General features: G+C 41.0%; 1 protein-coding gene across 2 annotated transcripts in view; it reads right to left on the bottom strand.

The window, feature by feature from the left end:
- Positions 1–1,469: 1,469 nt before the first annotated feature.
- UBE3D (ubiquitin protein ligase E3D) overlaps positions 1,470–23,921 on the bottom strand; it is a 99,732-nt gene continuing 77,280 nt past the window's right edge. Inside the window, exons 10-11 of one of the 2 annotated variants that reach the window (XM_059835505.1) lie at positions 18,303–18,318; positions 1,470–1,567 (exon numbers count right to left, since the gene is read on the bottom strand). In XM_059835505.1, coding sequence (XP_059691488.1) covers positions 1,470–1,567; positions 18,303–18,318 — 114 coding nt within the window. Of the gene's footprint in view, positions 1,568–17,041; positions 17,271–18,302; positions 18,319–23,921 lie in introns of those variants that run through there. The other variant, XM_059835506.1, reaches the window with a different exon arrangement.

Below are 23,921 nucleotides of genomic sequence, written 5' to 3'. Positions count from 1 at the left end.
GCAGATGATCTTGACACTTCTCCAGTTACATTAAGAAAGTCTCACTTCTCTGGAGCTGCAAATGTCACTTTGTCAGACCAGCTGTCATCCCCTGTACTTTACTAGCCAACAAGCACCTTTTTGTCTGAGTGCCACTTTACCTGCTGAACCTCTCCTTCCCTGCAGTGGTGACTCAATTGCTTTCAATGTGAAGGTGTCTCCAGGCGCTGAAGTTTGTATTTAAAACCAGCTAGAGCATTCATAAACACCCTTGGCACAAACATCTAATCCAACAAGTGAACACAATCATTATCATCCCTTGAATGAGATGGTAACGCTGGGCTTAAGACAACTGAAGGAGACAGAGGTGAAAACCTTTCTTCCAAGTATGCCATGAAAATATCACAAAGCATTGACAACAGAACAGCCTTTGTCATCTGTAACAGATATTTTTCTGAAAAATGTCATGTTTTCAACCCATATTAACTCTGTACGGAACGAAAGGCAAATCCAGTACAAATAACAATCAAAGGGAAAAGTCTAAGCTATTTTGCATGTACATTTGAATAAGGGTCAATTTGATTTCAAGAGTCTGCTCTTGGGATGACCTGTTTCCTTTAAGGCTTTCTATACGTTTCTGGACAGGATGACAAGAGAATGACAGCAGAGCTGACAGCTCTATTAGCTGCAGAAACAGGACGGGCGAACACTTCTTTGTATCACCTCTGGATAATGAGCTGAATTTCTGACTGCAACCCAGATTCTTTCAGGACAAGCCATGATGTGACAGGTCAGTAGTTGATGAAGCAACACAACCTGAGGACTTCTTTTATATCCAGGGCCTTTACTAACATACCTACTATATATAGTGCAAAGAAGGCAGGCAAAGTCCTGCATAAGAGCTGTAGGCTCAGCAAAAAGTAGATTTCAGTTGCCTGCAAAAGGCTTCCCAGACAAGCCTTTGAACAAGATGCTGTGGGTGTAATCATCCCAATGTTTTCCCCTGGCAGTACTCCATCCTAACATGCCTACAGGTCAGGTTGTTTACTCCTCGCCTTTCCCTTCCCACTTGCATCACAGCTCAGGGAACCAGAGTTAGCGGCTTGTAGGGGTGCAGAGAGAGTTGCTGTCTCAGTTTCTGCTCCAGGATCTTTCTTTTTTCTCATTACAAAGCAGGAAAGGCAAGACAGGAGTCCCACGGAGGAGCCAGGCTCTGTTCCTACGTCCTGGCATGCTGCAGGGATGGGGGCAGGTCCACGTGTAAAGACATTAGTATGGCATGATCAAATGCATTTACACCACAGAGTCTAAGTCAGAGGTGGTGTTTGCCTACAGCCAGGAAGTTCTCTGTTTGGGAATTACTGGTATTCAGTGCATTCAAACCAACATTGTTTTTCCCCCATTAAAACATACCATGCATCATAACAAGCTGTCCAGGCATGGGCTGTTGCTAGGCTTGCCTAAAACATTGGCACTTGCTCTTTTTTGTCTCATCTTGCTTGGTTAGCTGTTGTAGAAACCTGTTTCTTCCAAGTTTTTCCAGAGAAATGCTTAACTGTGGAGAAATATCGTCCCTCACCTTCCCTTTCTTTGCTTGTGAAAAAGCTTGTAAATAAGATGGATTTAAAAGAAGATAAAGAAAAAAAGTTTTTTAAAAAAGCACACAAAACCCCAAAACAACAACATTTTTGTTTCTATTCTGAGGTGGCATTGAAAACACAATTTACTGGGAAAAAAAGTGAAAAATACCCAAGAAAATTAACATATGCCAAGAGATATTTAGGCTATTATCTTTGTGGACAAAATGTTTTTTGTGGAAAGGTTTTAAACCTCTTTTATTAAGTATTTAATATATGGCAGAAGTCAAGAAGGGAACAGAAAAAGTCTTTCTATTTTGTGGAAGCATAGAGACAGACACACAATAGGCATAGGGACAATATTGTTTGCCATATTCCTAACTCAGATCCTTGTCAGTGCTGCAAGAGAGTGAAAATCCTTGTAGGATTCTTTACATTCTTTCATATAACATCTCTCAGCACTCGTTCTCTCCCTGCATTAACACAATTCACAACACTTTCAACCTAAAAAAAAAAGTTATTTTCATTGTTTAGTTTATAATTTAAACCTAAAAGATGCAGAAGGGCCTCCATTTGTGAAATGGTGAACATAAATCTAATGGGGAAGCGGGAGGTGCTACTGGTTCCCTTTCAACCATTCTCTTATTAGATGTACTAAATATACTTCTCAAACATACTTTCAGACGGAGAGTACTGGAATTGCTGTATCTCTGCGAAGAAAGAAGAAGCAAAAAATTGCACGTTTATCTGAGAAAAGCAGATACCGAAGGTGATCCATGGAATTAAAGAGTGACAAGAAATTCAGAAACTGCAAGACATTAATGAGATGTATTGATTTAATTAGCCAGCATAACATCATTTATCATGCTAACCACAAGAGACATGCCCATAAAAGCCAGTGTTTGAAGGTCACAGTCATATGTAACATACCTGCTATGCTACACAAATGTCCAGCTGTAGAGATCTATTTTACTTAGACTTGGAAAGAAGTTATTGAAAGACAATTTTGAAAAGCCTCCATATGAATAACACAGTGCTATAAGTTATAATCAGGTCCATTTGTCCTGTTAATTATCTGGAGTTTCTGGATTCCCAATGTTTAGTGGATTTAAACATCAGAGGTAAACAATAGGGACTTACTTAAATAGTGGTATCTGTAACAAAGTTGGAATCCTCAGGTTTCAGGACATCTTATTGTTTTATAATGGCAGGTTCATGCCTGCCAGCTTTTTCTCCCTACTGCCTCTGCCTGTTCATTATTCAGGAAAGAACTTAAATAATGATAAGGCTCTGAAAGAATTCTCAGTAGCAAAAAGCTTCTTAAGGACTCATCTATGGTCTCATCTACATAGAGGTAAGACTCAAGTACCCTGGAAAAGTGAAAAGATAGTTCCTGGGGATACACACAGGTATAAACGAAAGCTTAATTTGGCCCTAAATTAGAAACTCTTTGTCAGCTGTGGTCTCAGATATCCTACAGCTTTCAGTGCTGCCCCTCTGACACTGGGTATCTTTCTAACTGGAATTTCCTTACCTTAGTGTGAAATTCTTAACTTTTTTTTTAAATTAAGTTTTTAATGCCATTTTCTTTTTCATTTTCTGACTTAAAAGCTTGTGAAAAGTGTTTTGCAAGTGTTTATGTTTGTTTCAGCTTTTAGGCGGTGCATGGAGCTCTTATGCTTTCCTAAGCGTGTATTTCTTTGTTTGAAACTCCTATTTAATAAAAGGCATAATAGGTCCCATGTTTATTAATTTCCTCATCCACCTTCCCACAAGGGACAATTAGAAAGGCATCCCCCAGCAACACACACCTTCCACACCCTCTATGTGCTGGCCTGGAAGCATAGCTTCGCCCCCGATCGCATGAACCCTCGACCAGAGGAATCTCAGATAGACTGCAACAACACAAAACTTTGCAAAGCAAAAGCCATCCTGCGTTTCAGGGGGTGGGAAAGTGTTCAGCACCAACACCTACACAAGTGACAATCAACAACGGGTTCAGACTTGGCTGCAATGCCTTCTGCTTGCGCGCATTTCGGATGCCTCAGAGTTGAACAAGGATGTTGGAAATTAGAGCCCACTCACAACTTTTTCAGTAAGTCTATTTCTGCTATATTTAAACTTGCTTTACAGTGGCTGCACAGGAGAGCCAGTCTGAAGGATGTTTTGTGTTACAGAGAGAAGGGGGGTTTATGTTGTTTTGGCTCTGTTACGTGCAGAACACAGAGAGCTGAAGTCTTAATATAGTTCTTCTATTTCTTCTCTCCTTGTCCCCTTCACCCCTGCTTGTTACCTTCAGGGTAATTTAAAACATATTTTTTTAAAGTTAGCACAGTACTAAAGGACCATTTCTAGCACAAAATGGCCAAAGTAATTGCCCAGGGAACCTGGTGTTACTCTCAGAGGTTAGAGGGCTATGTTCCTACTTGCATAAGAGATACAGGTTGCACAGACATAGGAGGATTTGCATGGTGCATTAATAGCATGAAAGGAAAAAGCCTGGCTAGTGGGGTTTGAGTGAGAATGCAGGCAGTTATCAGGGCTCACTGGAAGAGTTCAGCGTTTAGCTTTCTAGCCTGTTTAATGTAATATTTACTTTAGTTCCCTGCCTTACTCCTCAAGTGTTCTTTTTCTACCAAGGTACTGAAGTAGCAAGGGAACATCAGCAAATATGTGAAATTTTGTTTGATACTCTCTATAGGAGGGACAGGGCATTTCCTTGCCTGGACCTCTGTTAAACCTTGGTATACTACATACCCTTCCTAATGACCTTTAGGATGTTCAGCCCAGATAATACAATGAAACTCAGATTATAAAAAAATAGCACACACCTGAGAAGTCATCTCTTACTCTTCAGTCAGTGGCAACAAGGATAGACAGCATCCTTCCTAGGTCTTAGCAGCTGCCTGTAAAAGAAGGGACACCCCTGACAATTCATCTGAGCATCTGGAGTGCAGCTTTTCAGCTTTTCCACTTTGGAAAAGGAGTCTCCTAGAATCCCTTGCAAAGACAGGATTGTTCCCCCTTTCGCAAGGCAAGTGTTAGATCTGGATGGCAGAGGTGCAATAACATCTTTAAGGCTAATCCTTGCTCTTCTATCTGAGGCAGGAAATTCCAAATCTGTCATCAAAGCAACACATACTGCCTAACCCATTTAATTTTTTGTTTTTCAAACAGATTGATTAGAACAAAACAAGCAGCGCACATTTTAAGAAGACTGGATACTATATTAATGCCAGCTCTGTGAGAGTGTAAGGAAGATGCTGCAGTTTAACAGAAAGCAGAATTTCCTAGACTAGCATAAACTAATGACTCATTGGCTAAAATAGATCTGCAGTCTTTGTTTGCTGTAGAAGCCCAGCTACTCTGCTGATCTCAATGAAAGAACAATTGCAACTACAATAAACACCCTGGGATCTTGAAAAATATGGGAAGACATCAGCTGCCGTTAAACAGTGTAGAAATAACACAGTAGCGAAACTAATAAATAAATACAAACAGGTTTAAGGTGTCCCCTTTAGAAACACTATCCTATGGGTTAAAGACCTGAAGATTTAGCTTTTAACAGTTCTGGCATACAAGGAACCCATCCTCTCCCCTGTGTAAGTGCTTCAGTTCTTGTTCCTGGCTACATAAATCACAGGCACGGTAAATGCATTACGAGTTAAGAGAAGGAAATAATATGATCTCCTAGCATACACTAGGAGCAACAGCTTTTTACATACATGCCGAAATGCCATGCAACTATAAATATGGAACCAGATACACCTACTTTTACAGTCTGTGGCAAATTCGTATCTTATCTATTAAATCCTTGACTGCTTACCACAAAACTCAGTCTTTAACACATTTCTCCTCATAACATCTCTTTCAAGACTAGACTGTGTGTTTCTCCCATTTTATAAGCGCAGGTGAGAGACATAGCTAGAGACGAGTACAGATGCACAAAAAAGAACTAGGTGCCCAAATCCCAGCGTGCCAGCCACAAAGCCCCAGGATATCCCATTACACTGGGCAAAAGCCATAGCGCTTAAAGTCTCTGCTCTGATATAATTTGCCAGTGAAGAAGGGTTGACAGAGTCCGTAGATGCTCCTGACATGTAACAACTCCCTCAGGATAGTGGATACACCTGAAGGTGGGAGACAAACAGATAATACAACATCGACCACGTTGTCCACATTTTGTGATCACAAATCAGTTTTCTGTTGACAAGGCTCATTTTTCACGGCAGCATCTTTGTCTCCAAGCCTTTGCCAAACAGTTATAACTTCATCAGTGCATTCGGGAATACACTTAACAAAATTGCCTTTTGCAGAAGTGAGATAGCACCAAAGCAATGCAATTCTGAAAAACAACAACACAGAGGAAAGGAGAAAAGCTATCTGGAAAAACTAGTGAAGATGGCCCTCAATTTCCTAATAAAACACCCCAGTGCATTGTTGCTTGCCTATTATTCTTTTTATGAGTTACAGTAAAATGAAATTACCAGAGTTTTGCAATGTGTGCAACGCCATTTCATTAGAAGGATAAGAAGTCAGAATTGTGCTTTATTATCAACAAACTGTCTCAGTATCAAAACTGCTCATATGTGACCTTTAATCTTGAATTCTTCATGAAATCAGATGCACAAGAGATTGTTATTTGAAGTAGCAAGCCCGGTCCCTGCAACAAGCTCAGAATTCCTTAATGCTTTCCTCCAAATAATCAAAAGCCTTTTCATACACGTCATCAGAAACTTAAACCCATGCTTAGATTATGTGACAAAAAACTTCAAGGCAGAAAATACCAAATGTAAATTTGTGTGTGTCCTCTTGTGTATTACTGTATCATCTTCGATTAGAGGATCATATTAAATTAATAACTAATAATAGCCTGGGTTATCTTCTGCAGCTGGACATATGGCGTTCCTGTTCATTTGTTGTGTGTGCATTAGGGTAATAAAGACCATGATATGTTTTAATATACAAAACACACAGCTAATCAGACAAAGATTCCCACAGAAACTCTACTCATTCATCCATCTTTCCCCTCATAACACCAGGCCACTACCATTAGTGGCCTTATGTTTGAACAACACTAGCTTGACATGAATTGTTATTGAAACAGACTTAAGCGAGACAAAACACTTCTGGTCGGTGGTGGTAGGCAGAGGAATGCAGAACATCATGGTGACAGACCAAGCAGCCTTTGGCTGATCAATGTAGACTCATTTTAGAAACAGTGACAGGGTGAAAATCGTGCAACGTATACTCAATGGATAACATTTTTAAACATAGCTTGATGACAAAAATGTTCCGTCCAACAAAGTTTCGATAAAATATGTCAATGATCTAGCACCTGCTGTCCGTGCTGCAGTCTTATGGAGTTTTGAATCAAGTCCATGATCCCAAAGTCCTCTCTTCATGATACCTGAATACCTGGGCTGAGGATAGCTGTCACACTTCCCACAAGAGAAAAACTTTTCACAGTGGCCTCTTGAGTTATGGAGGGACCTCACACAGAAACTCTGGACCATGGAAAACCCAAAGGTCACCTTCCCCTCCAAGGCACGCTTCCGACACTTGCCTTTTGTAACACGTACACCAAGCGGGGCATACGTTTAAAACAACCAAGCGACCGCTCTCTGCTCACCCCCACCAGATCAAAGCAACAGGCATGTTGCACCTTCCCTCTGCAGAGGGGAAGGGTAAGTCACACTTGAGAGGTGCTACCTGTGTTATGGAATGCACAAAGCTGTTCCGACACTACAGAGATGACAAACTCACACCATGCAGAATGCTGGATCCAAAGAGTTCGTAGTTAAAAACACTTATATAGGATATAGTGCATTATTATTAGCCTGGGATATAAATAACATTACATACGGAAAAACTAAAGCATAGATCTGTCAGAGGTCTGTCAAACACCTCTTTGAAAGTTTATACACTCAGTCAGGAAAAGCATGAATCTCCCAGGTCCTGTCTACAGCCACAAAGCTATCAAGGCTAAAACATCAAGCATCCAAGCTCAGAGCAGCAACACTTTCCATCGACAACTACTGGAATTTGACCGGTGTCTTGCTCCCACTACTATACTTTGGTCTCAATTTATCATCAGGCTGTGTTTGATATTCACAGCAGAAGGAACAGAACATAACACTGTGTTTTTACAGGAGCATTTGGTCACTGGAATGACATTCTTTTTGTACCAAACATTAAAATTACCAAACTGCTCCAGAATTCAGTATGGACAAAAATAAAAAATAAAAAAAAATTGAATGGACCAGCAACACAGTGCTAAATAACAAGATAATCTGCAATTTTTACCTAATAGCTGAAATATATAATACAGAAAAACCTGTCTACTGCAGGTGGGGGGACTCCATTCACTAGAGCATTCGGCTGACATGTATGGTCAGGAACATATAGGGTCCAGTGAGTGTCAAAGACAGCTGAAGGGCTGATTCTGCTTGGTAGATCAGGACTGGCACAGGGCTCGGGATGACGGCATTGAGATCCTGACTCCTGCTGAGGACTGAATTGAATACCCAAGGTTCAACCTCTCAGTGCAAAACAGAAAGAGAAGTAACTGGCCAGAGGGAATAGCAGTTCTGCCTATGAGCCAATCTTATTAAACATTTTCACTAGTGACCACAGCACAGTGACATGGTCCACTAGAAATGTTTTAAGAACATTTGCTGATGTGACAGTCAGAAGCATCATAAATAAAGATGAGGATCAGGAAAACTAAGGAAAGGATCAAATGTCCAAAAGCACAAGGTCATGCACTTATGAAATGATCAGATATTTCTGCCAGAGAATAATGGCATTCTTTGGATCTCCACAGCTAGAAATGGAAGGGAAGAATCACAGAATCACAGAATCACTAAGGTTGGAAAAGACCTGTAAGATCATCAAGTCCAACCATCAACTAACACCACCATGCCCATTAAACCATGTCCCACAATGCCTCATCCACACGTTCCTTGAACACCTCCAGTGAGGGTCACTCTACCACTTCCCTGGGCAGCTTGTTCCACTGTTTCACCACTCTGTCAGTAAAGAAATTTTTCCTAATATCCAGCCTGAACCTCCCCTGGCACAATTTAAGGCCATTTCCTCCTGTGCTGTTGCTAGTCACTTGGGAGAGGAGACCAACACCCACCTCTCTACAACCCCCTTTCAGGTAATTGTAGAGACCGATGAGGTCTCCCCTCAGCCTCCTCTTCTCCAGACTGAACAACCCCAGTTCCCTCAGCCGCTCCTCATAAGACTTGTGCTCCAGACCCCTCACCAGCTTCGTCGCCCTTCTCTGGACACGCTCCAGCACCTCAATGTCCTTCTTGTAGTGAGGGGCCCAAAACTGAACACAGCATTCGAGGTGCGGCCTCACCAGCGCCGAGTACAGGGGCACGATCACCTCCCTACTCCTGCTGGCCACACCATTTCTGATACAGGCCAGGATGCCGTTGGCCTTCTTGGCCACCTGGGCACACTGCTGGCTCATATTCAGCCGGCTGTCAATCAACACCCCCAGGTCCTTTTCTGCGGGGCAGCTTTCCAGCCACTCGTCCCCAAGCCTGTAGCGTTGCATGGGGTTGTTGTGACCCAAGTGCAGGACCCGGCACTTGGCCTTGTTGAACTTCATACAATTGGCCTCGGCCCATCAATCCAGCCTGTCCAGATCCCTCTGCAGAGCCTTCCGACCCTCGAGCAGATCAACACTCTCTCCCAACTTGGTGTCATCTGCAAACTTGCTGAGGGTGCACTCAATCCCCTCATCCAGATAATCAATAAAGATATTAAACAAGACCGGCCCCAAAACTGAGCCCTGGGGGACTCCGCTTGTGACCGGCCGCCAGCTGGATTTCACTCCATTCACCACAACTCTCTGTGCTCGGCCATCCAGACAGTTTTTTACCCAGCCAAGAGTGCACCTGTCCGAGCCACGAGTCGCCAGCTTCTCCAGGAGAATACTGTGGGGGACAGTGTCGAAGGCTTTACTAAAGTCCAGGCAAACAACGTCGACAGCCTTCCCCTCATCCCCTAGGCGGGTCACCTGGTCATAGAAGGAGATCAGGTTGGTCAAGCAGGACCTGCCCTTCATGAACCCGTGCTGGCTGGGCCTGATCCCTTGGTTATCCTGCACGCGCCCTGTGAGCGCCCTCAAGGTGATCTGCTCCATAATCTTCCCTGGCACGGAGGTCAGGCTGACAGGCCTGTAGTTCCCCAGATAGAAGAGCTGTGGGGTGTTTGCTATGAACCGCCAGTGTGCTGCAGACGTGAAAAAAAGAGAAGCACTCACTAATGCGTGAAGTGAGGTGTTCCCAAAAGAAATAAGGAAGCATTAATGCCACTTTGCTAAGATGCACACCTTGTGCACAATTTGCTCATCCTGCACAAGGGAGATTAATTCAAAGTGGGACAGACACAGAATTTGATAGAACGCAAAGTCTATCTTTGGGAAAGAAAACATTAATAAAATGAACACCGAGGAGATAGGATTGTTCCCTAAACACAGAATGAGGTTTAAGAATCCAGGAAGAAAACTAACTACCTACATTAAAGAATGCTGTTGGCACAACAACAAATGGGTGTAAATTAGCCAGGGATACACTTACCCCAGAAATCAGAAGATTCCTATCAGAAGAGTGAGGCTCTAGGCCAGGTTTCCAGTAAGGACAATGGGACAAAAAAAAAAAAAAACCTGATTAAATTTAGGGCGGATCAGGATATGAAAGGAGTCATATGAGACAGAACCATGTGGAAGACTGCCAGCTGTAACAGGAGATTAGGTTTAAGGGATGGAAAATTCTTACAGGTTCTGAATTCCAGCTCTTTCGAAAATGTTTTAAAACTATGTTCTATGGACAAAATAAAAATTATTAATACTAATAATGGAACATTTGCCTAGTAGAGTAAGAGACAAAAATCCCCTTTAGAATGTGAAATGGTACAAAACAAAACAAATAGCCCATGTGAGGTCTTTTTAACTTATTAGTTTTCTGGTAACTATAATGACAAATTGCCACTAGTTTCTACTTTAAATAAAAATTTTCTAAATTTGGTGAAAGCTAATATGCTCTTGTGGAAATGGTGACCCTTACTGAACAAGTGTCAAAATCTAGAAGAGAAGGAAGGTACAGATTGTAATGCATACTCTAGTAAATCCACAGGTCATTATAAGTATTTGTAAAATAAATCAGCATTACTATATGACAAGATGTTCTTTTGAGTTCACGTGGTCATTGAAAAAACCCAATAGGCTAGGAAATACGTTTTCATTTGCAAATTATGACCCCAATTCCAAAATCCCCAACCCCCCAAGATGCTGTGGCAATCTAAAAAGCACTTTTAAGGACAGGAAAAAATACCCTTCAGGCATGTTGTCAATATATTTTCCCTCTAAGCATCTTACAGAGCCCTCTGTCACGCTATGCTCCCTGTCTTCTGCTGGGCTTGCTCATGCCTTGTTTACTTACCTATGCGGAGAACTGCCAGAGCTGCCAGAGCTGTATTTGCTGGATCGGAACAGACACTGCTCTTTGTACTCTCAAGATAAGAGGTTGCAACAGTCAAGCCGTGTTTGTGCATATCAACCACAAAATATGATCTTAATAATTACCGCGAATCAACTAAAACAACAGCTCATATCTTCTTCTCAATAGGCATTAATTTAAAAGGGACTCTTAATTTAGTGCATTTTCATCTCACTTCACGTGTTTGAGAATATTTATTCCAACAATTTTACAAAACCCTTTTTCAGCAACAAAGCACAAGCTGTAAATTGTCCCATACTGCCATTTTCTTTCAAAGCTCAGACAAAGGACTGTTCTTGTCCTTCTCTTATTAGGTCCACATAAATCAAAGCCTGGTAAAGGGCAAATCTAGTAATCTGAGAAAACAGCCTACACTAACTATACAATTGGATCGTTACATGTCATGCTTCCCATTAGTCACAGACGGAAACTTTTGACAAAGTTTACCAAGAAGTTGAAAGCAGAGCCATTGCATCATGGATATACTCAATAAGCCTATTAAGCTAGGACTACATCATGCAGAGCTGATAGAGCACTGACTGAATTTCTTTCTCCCCTCTTCTTGTTTTATAGCCAATGTCCTTCTACTGCATTTTCACTTGTGAGCTGTCCTGAGCCCTCCTGTTATGATGGCACAATGATGACAACTGACTCACTCCATGTCTGTCAAGACGTGGTCTCAGGCCTTTCTCAGACATAGCCAGCCCCATTTCTATATGTGAGCCAACTCAATTCTGTATTCTGAAGTGGGACTGACAGGGGAAGACAAGGGACTTCATCTCCCTCCTGTCCACACTGCACATTGTCGGCTGATGTAAATTGGCAACGGCTCCATTAAAGTCAGGACAGATACGGTACCTTTATCATACGTGACAGTCTGCCCCTCGTCTGTGTAACTCAGTTTATGGCCACACAGGGACTTTTTTCCCAGCTGCACTGCTGAGCAAATGACCTTGTCACTGATAGGAGAGTCACGACCCTTATGAGACAGTCATAGTTTTAAAAGTGAGGAAACACATGTAGGTAAAAGACAAGATGGCCAGCCAATGGGATTGTAATTAACCGGTGTCATTAATGAAGGTGTAAAGTCTGTTTCACCAGTCCCTAGCTGGTGGAGCTGCCAGTGACACAAACACATGGCAGAGCCCATCTGCAGCTCCACCTTCTTGCCTGCACTGCAGAAAACCCAGTTATTGCAAAAAAAAGATAAATAAGGAAATAAAATGCTTTGCAATCTTGAGGAAGTGATTAAAGGCACCTAAGTTAAAATGACATTTTGTATTTTGAAATGAACAGTTTTCTATTGTTTACAATGATAAATTGATGCACATTTATATCATCACTGAATAAAAGCAGGTAGAGGAAGCATCTATCACTAAGGACGCAGTACACAGACCTGCACAATCCATGTGTAAGACGATCAGATGGGAATAAAGCATGTGCCAGTGGACACAATACAGCAGTGAGACAATAACATTTCTGTCATGTTTCAGGAACACCATCTGAACATACTGAACCACAGAACCACAGGATCTGAACACAGCAATTACTGTCCACAGTAAGAAAAACGCCACGCTTTAATGTCACAGTCAGATATCAGAAGACATATATGTTGCTACTGAGTCGTTAGCATGAGGACCTGCAAAATTCCTGATATTCTGTGAACGTTGCCTAATGCTCCACGGCATCTGCTATGACGCAATTCAGCCCGCTCTGAAAGAATAAACCGAGGAAGTCTAGTAAAGACAGAGTTGCTCAATGTTTCAGTAATTTGTCCATCTGCAGATTTTGCAGTACTTCTATGACAGTGATACAACGGTAGCAAGAAAACCTGTGGAGGAAAACCAAAAGAATGAGGCTGATGAGCTAATGCAGCACCTCAAATGAGTTACCTGTCATTTAGAATGGAGCACAGTTGGCTGGCAGAGAAATGAAAGGACGCAAAGTCTAAAATTGAAACCACAAAGCGATGTTCTGGAGGAATGAAAATGAAGGCAGCAAAACAGAAAGAGTATTACTGAAAAGCATCTGCATTTAAACCCAAAATGTTTGAGTGCAGAAACATCTATTGTAAATTTTAATTAAAGTTGCTCCTTATATAAAAAAGTTTCTCTACACAGAAAAGTAAAACAGAGGTGAGCTAGAACTTGCCCTTCAACTCACAGGGTAATACCAGCATAGCTCCCTGATAAACCCAGTTGTTATTATTATTCAGTTTATCTTAACCTACTCTAGCAGGGTTTTAAACTAAGCTAGAAAGGCACCCTAATTTTGGAATTAAAATAACCCCATTGGGACTCAATCTGGTATGCCAATTTAACTACCCCCGTTAAATGTTCAAACTTGTTTAAAAGAAGTAACAAGCCCTACACTCATATAATCACCCTGTGACCCATTAATGATAGGAGCAATATTGTTGTCTGTTGTTGCTAACGGAGAGAACAGTACCGGTCTGACAGGCATGTTTTCTGCACCACACCAATAGCCATCTTTATAATCCTATAGCATATTAGAATTAAAGCTGACATTTTTAATACCTTCTTGTTGCCAAACATTATTTGGAAGCTGCACATTAGGAAAGGATGCACACCTATCTCAGTTAATGTGAGTTGGGGACTTCTTAATGTCATTGCTGATTTATTATTATTACTTTAAGACGAACACTGTGCTTGGTATTACAGAAAGCAAAAATTAAGACACTTTCTGCAGTGAAAAATGCAGACTGTAACAGATAAAAAATGCTGGGGAGAGAGGGCAAGTGACAAGGACCAAATATTTTCTAAGAACACAGCTTCTAGGCCAGCTCCCATCTTCATGCATGCTTTTCCATCTGCATGGAGATACTGTCTGCACACTTCAAAACAAAACAAGCTTGCTGTTATGGATGTATCCAAACATGGTATTTAGACTAGACCAAAATGTACCACTAACTCTGGATGCTAAGAAAATAGCACAGTAAGTAATCGTACTTTGTACTTACACGTTTCAAAAAGCTGATGTCAACAAGCAAACGGCATCATGCTATGCAACAGACAAGAGAAATGGAGGCAAGAGCAGTGATTGGCAAAGGTCAAGGAAGGAGCCTTGAAGGGAACTCAACAGGTTTTCTGAACCCAAGTCCATTGTTTATGAGAGCCCATGGTTCACTGATAAGATAACCCTGAAAAAATGGCCAAGTTTTGCTTTTATAAAGCAGCTAGAATGCAAGAAAGTGTCAAAAGAAGCTGTCACACCTCAAATCCACTACTGGCTCAGTAGGAAAGATCACATAAGAAATAGAAGGGGAAAAAAAAAAGCCAAAAACGTTGTCTTCAGAAACAGAAGTTCTGCATAATGTATTGCATGGTACCTGGTACCTGGGAAAGTATCAAAACCATTTTTTTTCTGAACATGGCCAAAGAAATCTATTTTCAAATGGAAACCTGTGCGAGGCATTTATATATTATGGTATGTGGTCTGATATTTTCCAGATAATGTCAATGGTTAAATGTTAATGGAGGTCTCAAAGCTAGAACCAAGGAAAGGGAAACATGAGACTAAGTGTGGGACATGGTTTAATGGGCATGGTGGTGTTGGGCTGATGGTTGGACTTGATGATCTTACAGGTCTTTTCCAACCTTAGTGATTCTGTGAATTGCTCTGCCCCTCCTATAGACACAGACAGGCAATTGTGGCCATTGGAAACCTGGGGAAGGAAAATGTCCTCAAACAGAGAGCAGCTGGAACAGAAAGATTTATTCTTTTTCTTCTGAGGACTTCACAACTTCTGCTTCCAATTGTGGTGCGTTGACGCTGGCCAGCAGCTAAGCATGCACGCAGCTGCTCACTCACACCCTCGCCCCTACCCCATTCCTCCACCAGCATGATGGGGCAGAGAACAGAAAGAGCAAAAGCAAGAAAACTTGTGGGCTGAGAGAAAGACAGTTTAATAAGTGAAGGAAAGAGAAAAAAAAAACCAACGTGAAACCCTGTGATGCAAAGGCAGTAACTCGTCACCTCCCACAAGCAGCTGTTCTCTGAGCAACCACCACCTTGGAAGACACCCCTCTCCCCTTTTCTTCCTCTACCCCCAGTTTTTACTGCTGTGCATGATGCTGTATGGTACAGAACATCCCTTTGGCCAATTCACATCAGCTGTCCTGCTGTGTCCCCCCCTCCTAACTTCTTGCCTACCCTCAGCCTATTCACTGGAGGGAGGTGGGGGCAGAGTGGGAAATAAAACAGAAGGTTCAGCTATAGTCAAAACACTGGAGTGCTACCAGCACTGTTGGAGCCACAAATCCAAACCATAGCACCATACAGGCTGCTATGAAGAATGTTAGCTCCACCCCAGCCAGTTCACCAACGTAGAGGGCAAAAAAGAACAAGGAAGAGCTTTAAGCATACGTAGGCAGAGGGCAAGCTCCTAAAAAGTTTAATGTTTTAAGTGTACACGCTGGGCTTAGCACTCTCTGAGGATTTGCTTCCTGAGCCAGCTGCAGCACTGATATCGCAGTAGCGTGACTGGAGCCATTAGCTCCTACAGGTAAGCGATAGACTGGGCAGGATGGGGTTGATTTGTCTTTCATCTTTGGAAGGGGTTTTTTTCCCCCAAAATACTCCCAGTGAAATGTCTGCACTCATCATTCTGGAACCATGTATGTTACCAGAGGCAGATTAACTCTTTATGGCCACAATACCAAATAAGGCAGTGCATGGCAGAGATTGAACCTCAAAAGCGTAACTATTCTCTGACCTAAGATTGCTCCATACATGCAAAACCGTAACAGGGGTCATTTAAATAGGTTGGAAAAGATTTTCAAGTTTGAGTATTTCTGTGTGATACAAATGTCTTCCATCTACAAACTGCTCAGTCATATTCTGAGAAGCTGAAACTGTCACAGAAATTAAGCAGAACAAACAGTGAACTGATTTAGAAAATATATTTTATTCATAAAAGGACTAAACATTTGTGCATAGACAAAATACCTTTGAGCTAGATAATTTAGTCCCTGAATACAAAGCTCAGAATATTTTTGTTCTTCCTTCAATACTAAAAACTGAAATAATAACAGAAAAATAAGATGATACCCAGACTGGGTGCTGGGAGGTCTCAGCTACTTGCCTTTGGATGAGTGAAACTCAGAGAAGGTGTCCAACACTTTGCAGAGTCACTTCCTACATTATGATCATTTCATGAGCAAAGGGCATGTTAATTTTCCTTGAAAGTCAGGAATTTTAAAAGAACTCCTCTAACAACAATATTCCCTCTAGAATCCACTCTCCCAAAATATAAGTTTTCCAACAAGGTAGCATCTTCTTATTTTAAGAGTTTAAATACGGACCTTGAAAAAGCCAGCCTACATAAACAGGCTCCCTCTTTTTTTTCTGTTCGGATACCTTTTTGCATACATTTTGAGAACACAAGAATTGTCACACTAGGTCAGATGAACCATTCCAGTACCTTCTAGCTCAAGAGCAGTCCATCCCAAAAAGCAGGAGTTGAGGCAAAAATGTCAGAAGGCATCTTTTCTGCTCCTTAGCCTATGCGCTTATACCATCCTGTTTCCCTGGACAAGGGAAGACAAAAATTGCTGTCAACTAAATGAGCAATCCACTCCGAAACTGAAAATGGTAACAGCTTCTGTGTTCCACGGAAACGTGCTATTGCTCCTGTGGAAGGCAGGTGAGCATCCACAATAGAGAACGACAATTTAGAGTAGGTGTACTGACTTGCTACAAGTATCTTTCACCTCCAGCAGTTTCTGCAAGGCCAGCCTTCACACACGTTAGTATCCATGACATTAAATATTCTAAAACCTCTCTTTCCTACCAGTTGTGAATTTTCCTAAGGACACAGATGTCACTATCAAACACTATCTGATAAAGGTAGTACTAAGATACATAGATAATTTATTTTTGGCAATGAAGAGATCATAACAGTCATCCCAGCTGGATGTGACAGGAGTAACAGGTAAGTCACTCTTAGAATGACATCTAAGAATGCACCGGATGCAAAAGTTAACTCCGTCTTTGGTTTTGAAACACATCCAGATATGAAAAATAACACACCACACCCCCATTTTGTTTTTTATTGCCAGTAGATTTTGTCCTCGAAGTCACACCACTGGAAGTTATCTGTACATTTCTGCTGAAAATGAATTTCAGAATAGTTTTCAAAATGTATCTGCGTTCTTCACATCTTCAAAAAGGCAACCTGTAAAAGGAAGCAAAACCAATACTGTGATTAGTCTCAACACTGCAGATGTTTCATTGTATTAACTGAAATTACATATCGTAATCACCTTTTCACTTAAAAAAAAATAACACACTAACATAATGAGAGAGCAGAGGCTATATTTGAGAGCAGAGTTACTTTTCCACCACTTTTCTACCTAATATATGTCTCCTGGAAATTCCCAAGCTTAATCTTTTTGCTCAAGCACTGCACTACACCTGTTGCTGAACTACATTATCAAAACCTTTTTTCTTCCCAGAATAACAAAGCACAAGGTGTTCATCTTGTCTAAGTTAAAAGGCTATTTGATAGTATTTTGAAACTAGCTTAGATTAAATCTTTGATAACATTCCCTGTTTTGCCCAAATATTAGCTTGTTTGAACAGTGCCGTGGCTATAAGTGAAATCTTTATTCCAAAGTCAGGATGAAAGTCCTGATGGAAAGTCCAAAGTCATAAAGAAAAAATGCCTTACATTTTAAAATGACCAGGAACCAAAATCCTACCCTAGGGGAGAAGACAAATACTTGTACATGATCAGAAGATAGCAAATGATGTTCCTCTTCTTTCTAGTGCATGAAGTGGACTGTCATGTCTAACAGCTATTTAGAGGGAAGGCGATCTATCAAATACAAGAGACCTATAGGATTTCTGGTGTCCCAACTCATTTGTTCTTGGTCACATTCATGCAGCAGCTTCCCCTGCATGGTTTTGGTTTTGTTTAGCCTTCTTCAGAACCTGCAGGATAACTCAGAAAGTTAAGTTAGCTGACTGGAAACACAAACACATGTCCAGATTCTCAACTGCCAAGGAGACTGCTTCAGATATTCAATTGGGAACTTTGCTCATCACAAGGACAGAAGAAAAGATGGACAGCTGCCACCACAAAAGGACAAAAAAAAAAAAAAACAACAAAACCAAGGCTTCCAGGTTACACAACAGTCTTCTGAAAATATAAGCTGTTTCTCTTACCTCCTGAAAAACACACAAGAAAAACACATTTGAGACACACGCTTCCCCTTTTTTCTCTCCAAGACCTTTCAACAGCCACTTCAGTGAAGATTCAAACTAGCATCAACTGCCACTTTGGATTTTCAGAGCTGACCCTCAATCACCACTCTACTTGATACTGTGACTAAAGAATGCATGAAGCATGATCAAATAGAAGGAATTGAATTAAAGCATAAAATATCACTGAGTGTTCAGAACAGAGGGCAAAACAGAGTAAAAACATTTATTTTGGATCCTATGCCCAAAGACTGTTTAAGAGAGAGTTATATGTCTGCTATAGAGGATGTAAAAAAGTAAGCAAGTTTTAACATATCTAAGAGGCTTCTCAGAAAATCATTCATACAAAGGATTCATGTCTAAAATAACACGACTACGAGGCATGAATGGGACATGACAACAGCAATTCTTGGTTAAGAATGGAAAAAAAAATCAAGTGATCTCACGTCCTGAACATCTCTATTGTGACTCCAACGCTAACAGCAGTAACCTATTAGAAAGCTGCAATGTTACTACGTGGGAGTGTTTGTACAGGTAAGACAACTGACATCCCCAAAAGCGTCCACGTTTCTGAATCATTCTTTTCTTCATCCAACCTGGAACTAAAATTCAGAAACAAGAATTTTCATGTAGAACATAAATTTTCAGAAACGTCTGTAGGCAAAGCTGGCCAGCAAATAGCCAGCTGGCCAGGGTGGAAGTCTGCCTGCTTTCCCATGAAAATCTCATCACACTGACATATTCCCACTGAGTGTTTTCACTCAGCTCAATCAGCATTTACTAACAGTAAGGTGCTACATCAAAAATGTTTCTGTCAGCTCAACCAAGGGGCATTGTAAAAGCTAGAGAGTACTCATCATGTAGGGAAATTTGTCCACTAGGCCAAAGACTCCCACCCTCAAAGACATAAAATGAAAGGAAAATCAATATGCTTGTCACCTTTCCCATGATTTAGTTGCTCAGATGAATAAAGACAGACACATAATTAGTAGCAAATGTAAAATCTTACCTATGCAAAAGAGTCATAAGTAACACAGGCGAGGGATGAAATCTGGGCACCAATTAAGTCAAAGACAAAACTCACATATTGACTATAAGAAGGTGAGAAATTTGTCCTTGCATTGCAAGGAAGAAAAAGAAAAATCAAGAAAAGCAATAACCATCTCAATACAAAAGATTCAAAATTTTAAGCAGATTTTTCTACCCAAGATTGCAGGCTCCTTTGATACAGAGTTTTGAGGCATCATTGGAGTGGATATAGTTGTTTAATTTGACTATTTGCTGTATTTTATAATGCATGAAATACACTTTTTGACTCCTTTGAGAGGATTATTTGCAACATAATGTTTTCCTAGACTGCCAGGCTCCCTTACTGCCCAATAAATTGAAAAACGTCAAAAGGAATCATTTATCACTGCCTGTATTTATATTTACTACCAATGTGAATGAAAAGAGCACATTAGATCATCCCTACAGTTGACATAGCCAACAAAAAAAGGGATAACACATGGAAATCATAAGCTGTTTACAAAACACCTGCAACACATGAAGGTGTTTGAGAACAAAACCAACTGAAACTAAACCACTTACGAAGTTCCACCTTATCCAAAGTTCAATACGAAGCACATAAAATATTTCTTTATCATAACTGTTACTGTAGATGCTCTTGGACCTCTAAACAGCAGTAAACTATATGTTCTACATAATAAATGAATTACTATAGGTTGGGAAAGTAGGACTAAGTGGTTCTCCCCCAGTTCTTCATCTATTAGGATACTTTCTCTGCAAGATAGACAAATTCCAGGTCTAGTAGCAACTCTTTCAGCAGTCTGCAAATCCAGTATTTCACCGCCACTAGTGCACTTTGAAAGAAAAATAATGTGCTGAACAGCTATCTGATCTACAAAGTAAGGTTTATCACTAAATTCAGAATAAAAGTCAGTTCTCTAAATCAGTTTATTCAAGGATTTTTTATTGACCTTACCTCAGCACGTTGTCCCTTTCTTAAAGCACTCAGGATAGCTAATATTAATCCATCGTTAAGAACTGATTTTTGTACTCTAGCATCCTTACTTCTATGAGAGGAGACATTGTTTTTTCATTTTCTCTCAATTATTTCTGAAGATGATAATCTTATTCTATCTCAGAGTATCAAGCGGATATCAGCACTCTACCCCATTAGTTTCCACAGAGCCAGAAGCTGCTAAGACCTCTGGATAATGAACAAACATGAACTCCACATTTTCAAGCATTTTAAGAGATACCAATATGGAGGGAGCAGCAGAGCACCACAGACACACAAATGACGTATCTTACAAAATCGCTTTTTCTGTAAACAATAAAGCAGCAACAACTTGGTTAAAAGCTTTCGGAGCCTGGGCAAGTTAAGAAATCCAGGTTGTGATGTTCAATTCTAGAAGCTGTGCTCTCTCAGCTTTCCCAGGAAAATGGGAAAACGCAAAATGTCAAACTGTTAAGCATACTCCAGACTACATTGGAATGGTACTGAGGATTGAGAAAAGCGTCCTGACAGAGAGTGTACTTACGTGGTCAAACTTCGCAACAGGTTGCCCAGACAAATTGTGCAATCTCCATCTGTCTTTTGCATATTCCAAACCCGACTGGAGACAACCCGAGGCACCCTGCTCTGGCTGACTCTGCTTGAGCGGTGGGGCTGGACAGGGCAGTCTCCAGAGGTGCCCTCCAGCCTCAGCCATTCTGCGACTCTGTGTCAATTTTGTATGAACACACGCACACAGGCGAGTGAAACAGCAGCACTATGCTGGCGGAAACTCTTTTACTATAAGCTACAAAACCAGAGGCTGGCAATATTCTTTCCTCAGTAGGGAGAAGGTAGTTATGGGGTTATAGGTTTCAGTCTTTCTGAAACTTTCTAATAACATTTTATTTTATAGAGTGTTTCATCAAGCTGTGCCTCAAAGCATTTTCCTGACTTCGTATGATAAAAATCCCATGGAAAACAGTGGGGTAAGGGCATTTCCTACTGAATTAAGCATCCAGTCACAGAGTCAAACACTGAAGAGTAACAGGTGAAAGGAAAAAGTTGTAATTTCAGAAAATATTTTCAGCTATGGAGACCTAATGAAGTAGGGAGATAAAAGAAGGAGGTTCCAGATGGCAGAAGCTGCTGGAAAGAAATCTCTTCTACCCAAGCGGTAACACTGGGTGAGCAGGCAGAGCGGATGACTGCTGTAAGATAAGCAGAAGCATGACTAGAGGCAGCTAAACAATATATTTTAAAGAAATGCAATCTGCAAATCCAGTGCATACAATCTGTCTTGTGGAGCTGACAACAAACAGAGGAAACGCAGCATTAAGAGAAAATTATTTTCTCAGCTAAGCAAAGAAAAGGCAGTTCAATCTTTCAGTCAGCTGCAAGAACCAGAAAAGAAGACAGATCCTTATTTTAACAAAACAGGAAAACAACCCGTATGCCAAAAGATGCATTCCCATGCTCTAACACAAACTTTTAAACTGTTCTTATGCTTGTAGTCTCTTTAAAGGAGACCAAGTGAATCATGCATAAATAAAGATCTCTGTGTACGTCTCTCAAAGCTGAGGATACAGAATTTCTAATACCTACGTCTCTCCCAAGAGCTAGACAAAAGTAGGTAGAAGATATACTACAGAATTTCTCTTCAGTATTAGAGAGGGAATTGTACTTCTGTTTACTCCTGCATAATTATAAAGGAAAATAGTGGGTTGAAAGCCGTTACATATGCTCTGGTTTCAGCAGAAGAAAATGAACCTATTAAACCTACAAACGCTTCCTGAAATATGACTGCTCTGGTTTTGCTTTTCCATTGCACAACAAAGAACAAAACTCCATCACTAGGCTCAAAACTGAAGCTTCAATGCATAAAAGACATTTTACTGTTGTCTTCTTTGAACATTAGACCAATTTTTACTGTTCCTCTCTCTGTTACTGTTCCTTTCTCCCCACAAAATGCCATTTCAAGCTTTCTACCTAGTGTCTGGTGAAATCAGACTGGTATGGTAAATTCTGGTCTGCGCTAACCAGATTGATTTATCCCAGAAACAAGAAAAGGAGGGCTTGCACAAACAATTCTGCTGAGAGATCACAGGAGAGAGACTAAGCTCTGGTGGAAACAAGAACGAAAACTGAGAATGGCATTTTTTTCCACATGTACAGCTAGATTTGGAAGATAATGTATACTCAAAGCCTCAGACCAAAGTCTAATTCACATACAGTTTTGTATTGCCACAAAAGCTATGGCTAGTGCTAAGTGTTATGGTTTAAGCCTTAGTAATTACAGCTAGTACAGCTTGGGTTGTTGCAATTATAGTGCAATCAAGATGCCCTGTACATAGAATACACCTCTACCTTGAAAAAAGAATCAGAGAAAGCGATATATACATGTTTGTGTGAGTTAACTGAGCCTACATGTAAACCTCTCCCTGTATTTAATAATGCACTGGTACAACTACAGCAACAATGGGCATAAACACATAGAGAGGGTCATAATCCTGCCTGATACGTTTCTCACTCCCCATAAAATAAAAACAGATCAAGGAGTGAGAGGATTAAAGCATCTGCACCATTTCTAGGGCCCAGCTCTATAAATATCTGCTTTCTGTTAAACTCTGTTCGAAGTTTGGTGTTCCCACAGCTGCTGACGAGGGATGGAGAAGCCAAAGGAATACTGCCTCCTCTGAGGCGCAACAGTGCTCTTTCCATTCCTGCACCACCACCAGAAGCAGCAACATCTTATACCTGTTACCATTACCCTGTGGATTAGCAGCTATTGGCAATGGCTGATTATAAATAGCCACATTACAACTTAAGAGTTCACCTACCTAACCATACCACACAGTTTACATATTCGCTCTCACCTAACAGTCAGGGACCAAGTCTGCTGATGCACAAATAACCTGTTCCAGAAATATGTTTTGGCACCAGTGTGAATGAACGGACACAAAGCAGATGGCATTAGATGAGCAGAGACGTGAGAGAACATTAACTGCTATATTTACACTTGCCCCCACTGAATCCACAGACCCATAAAAAAGCAGCTGTCTTTTCCAGACTGAATGCTACCAAGCTGTTGCATATTACCCCTACATCTCTGAGGCTGCTCCTGGGAAGCAAAGGCATTTTTAGAGGAAATTGGAGAGGAAGGCAGCATATTCACTACTAGAAGAATGAGAGGAGCCAGAGATGTCCCTACCTTGGCAGTGTAGGATTTACTTGCCTTAAGATGGCCTCCTGGTAGCCTGCAAAATCCCTGGCTGTACACCAGCTGCAAAGTTGCCCTCTGTTACACTGATGTTTAATTCTCTTTTTTCTACACTCCAGGCTCTTGGGATGATAGCTGAATGTTACACCACTGCGTGCCTGTCTCCCCTATGCCACAGAGGCCACGTAAGTAGACTTGGCTGCTCTAATATCCCCTCCACAGCCAATCAATGGCAGCCGCTTATCACAATATGTCAATTGGTTTAGGTTCTCTCAGATGGGGAAAGTTTCCCAACATGCTTTAAATGCCATGCAGGGAGAAGCCTGGTTTTGAGTACGCATCAGAACATGAAAAAGTGGTTTATATAATTACCATTCCTTGGCATTTTTGGACTAAGCAAACCA

The sequence above is a fragment of the Gavia stellata genome, chromosome 2 (assembly GCF_030936135.1).
Source record: "Gavia stellata isolate bGavSte3 chromosome 2, bGavSte3.hap2, whole genome shotgun sequence".
NCBI classification, from domain to species: Eukaryota; Metazoa; Chordata; class Aves; order Gaviiformes; family Gaviidae; genus Gavia; species Gavia stellata.
This window is presented reverse-complemented; position numbering and strand designations above follow the sequence as displayed.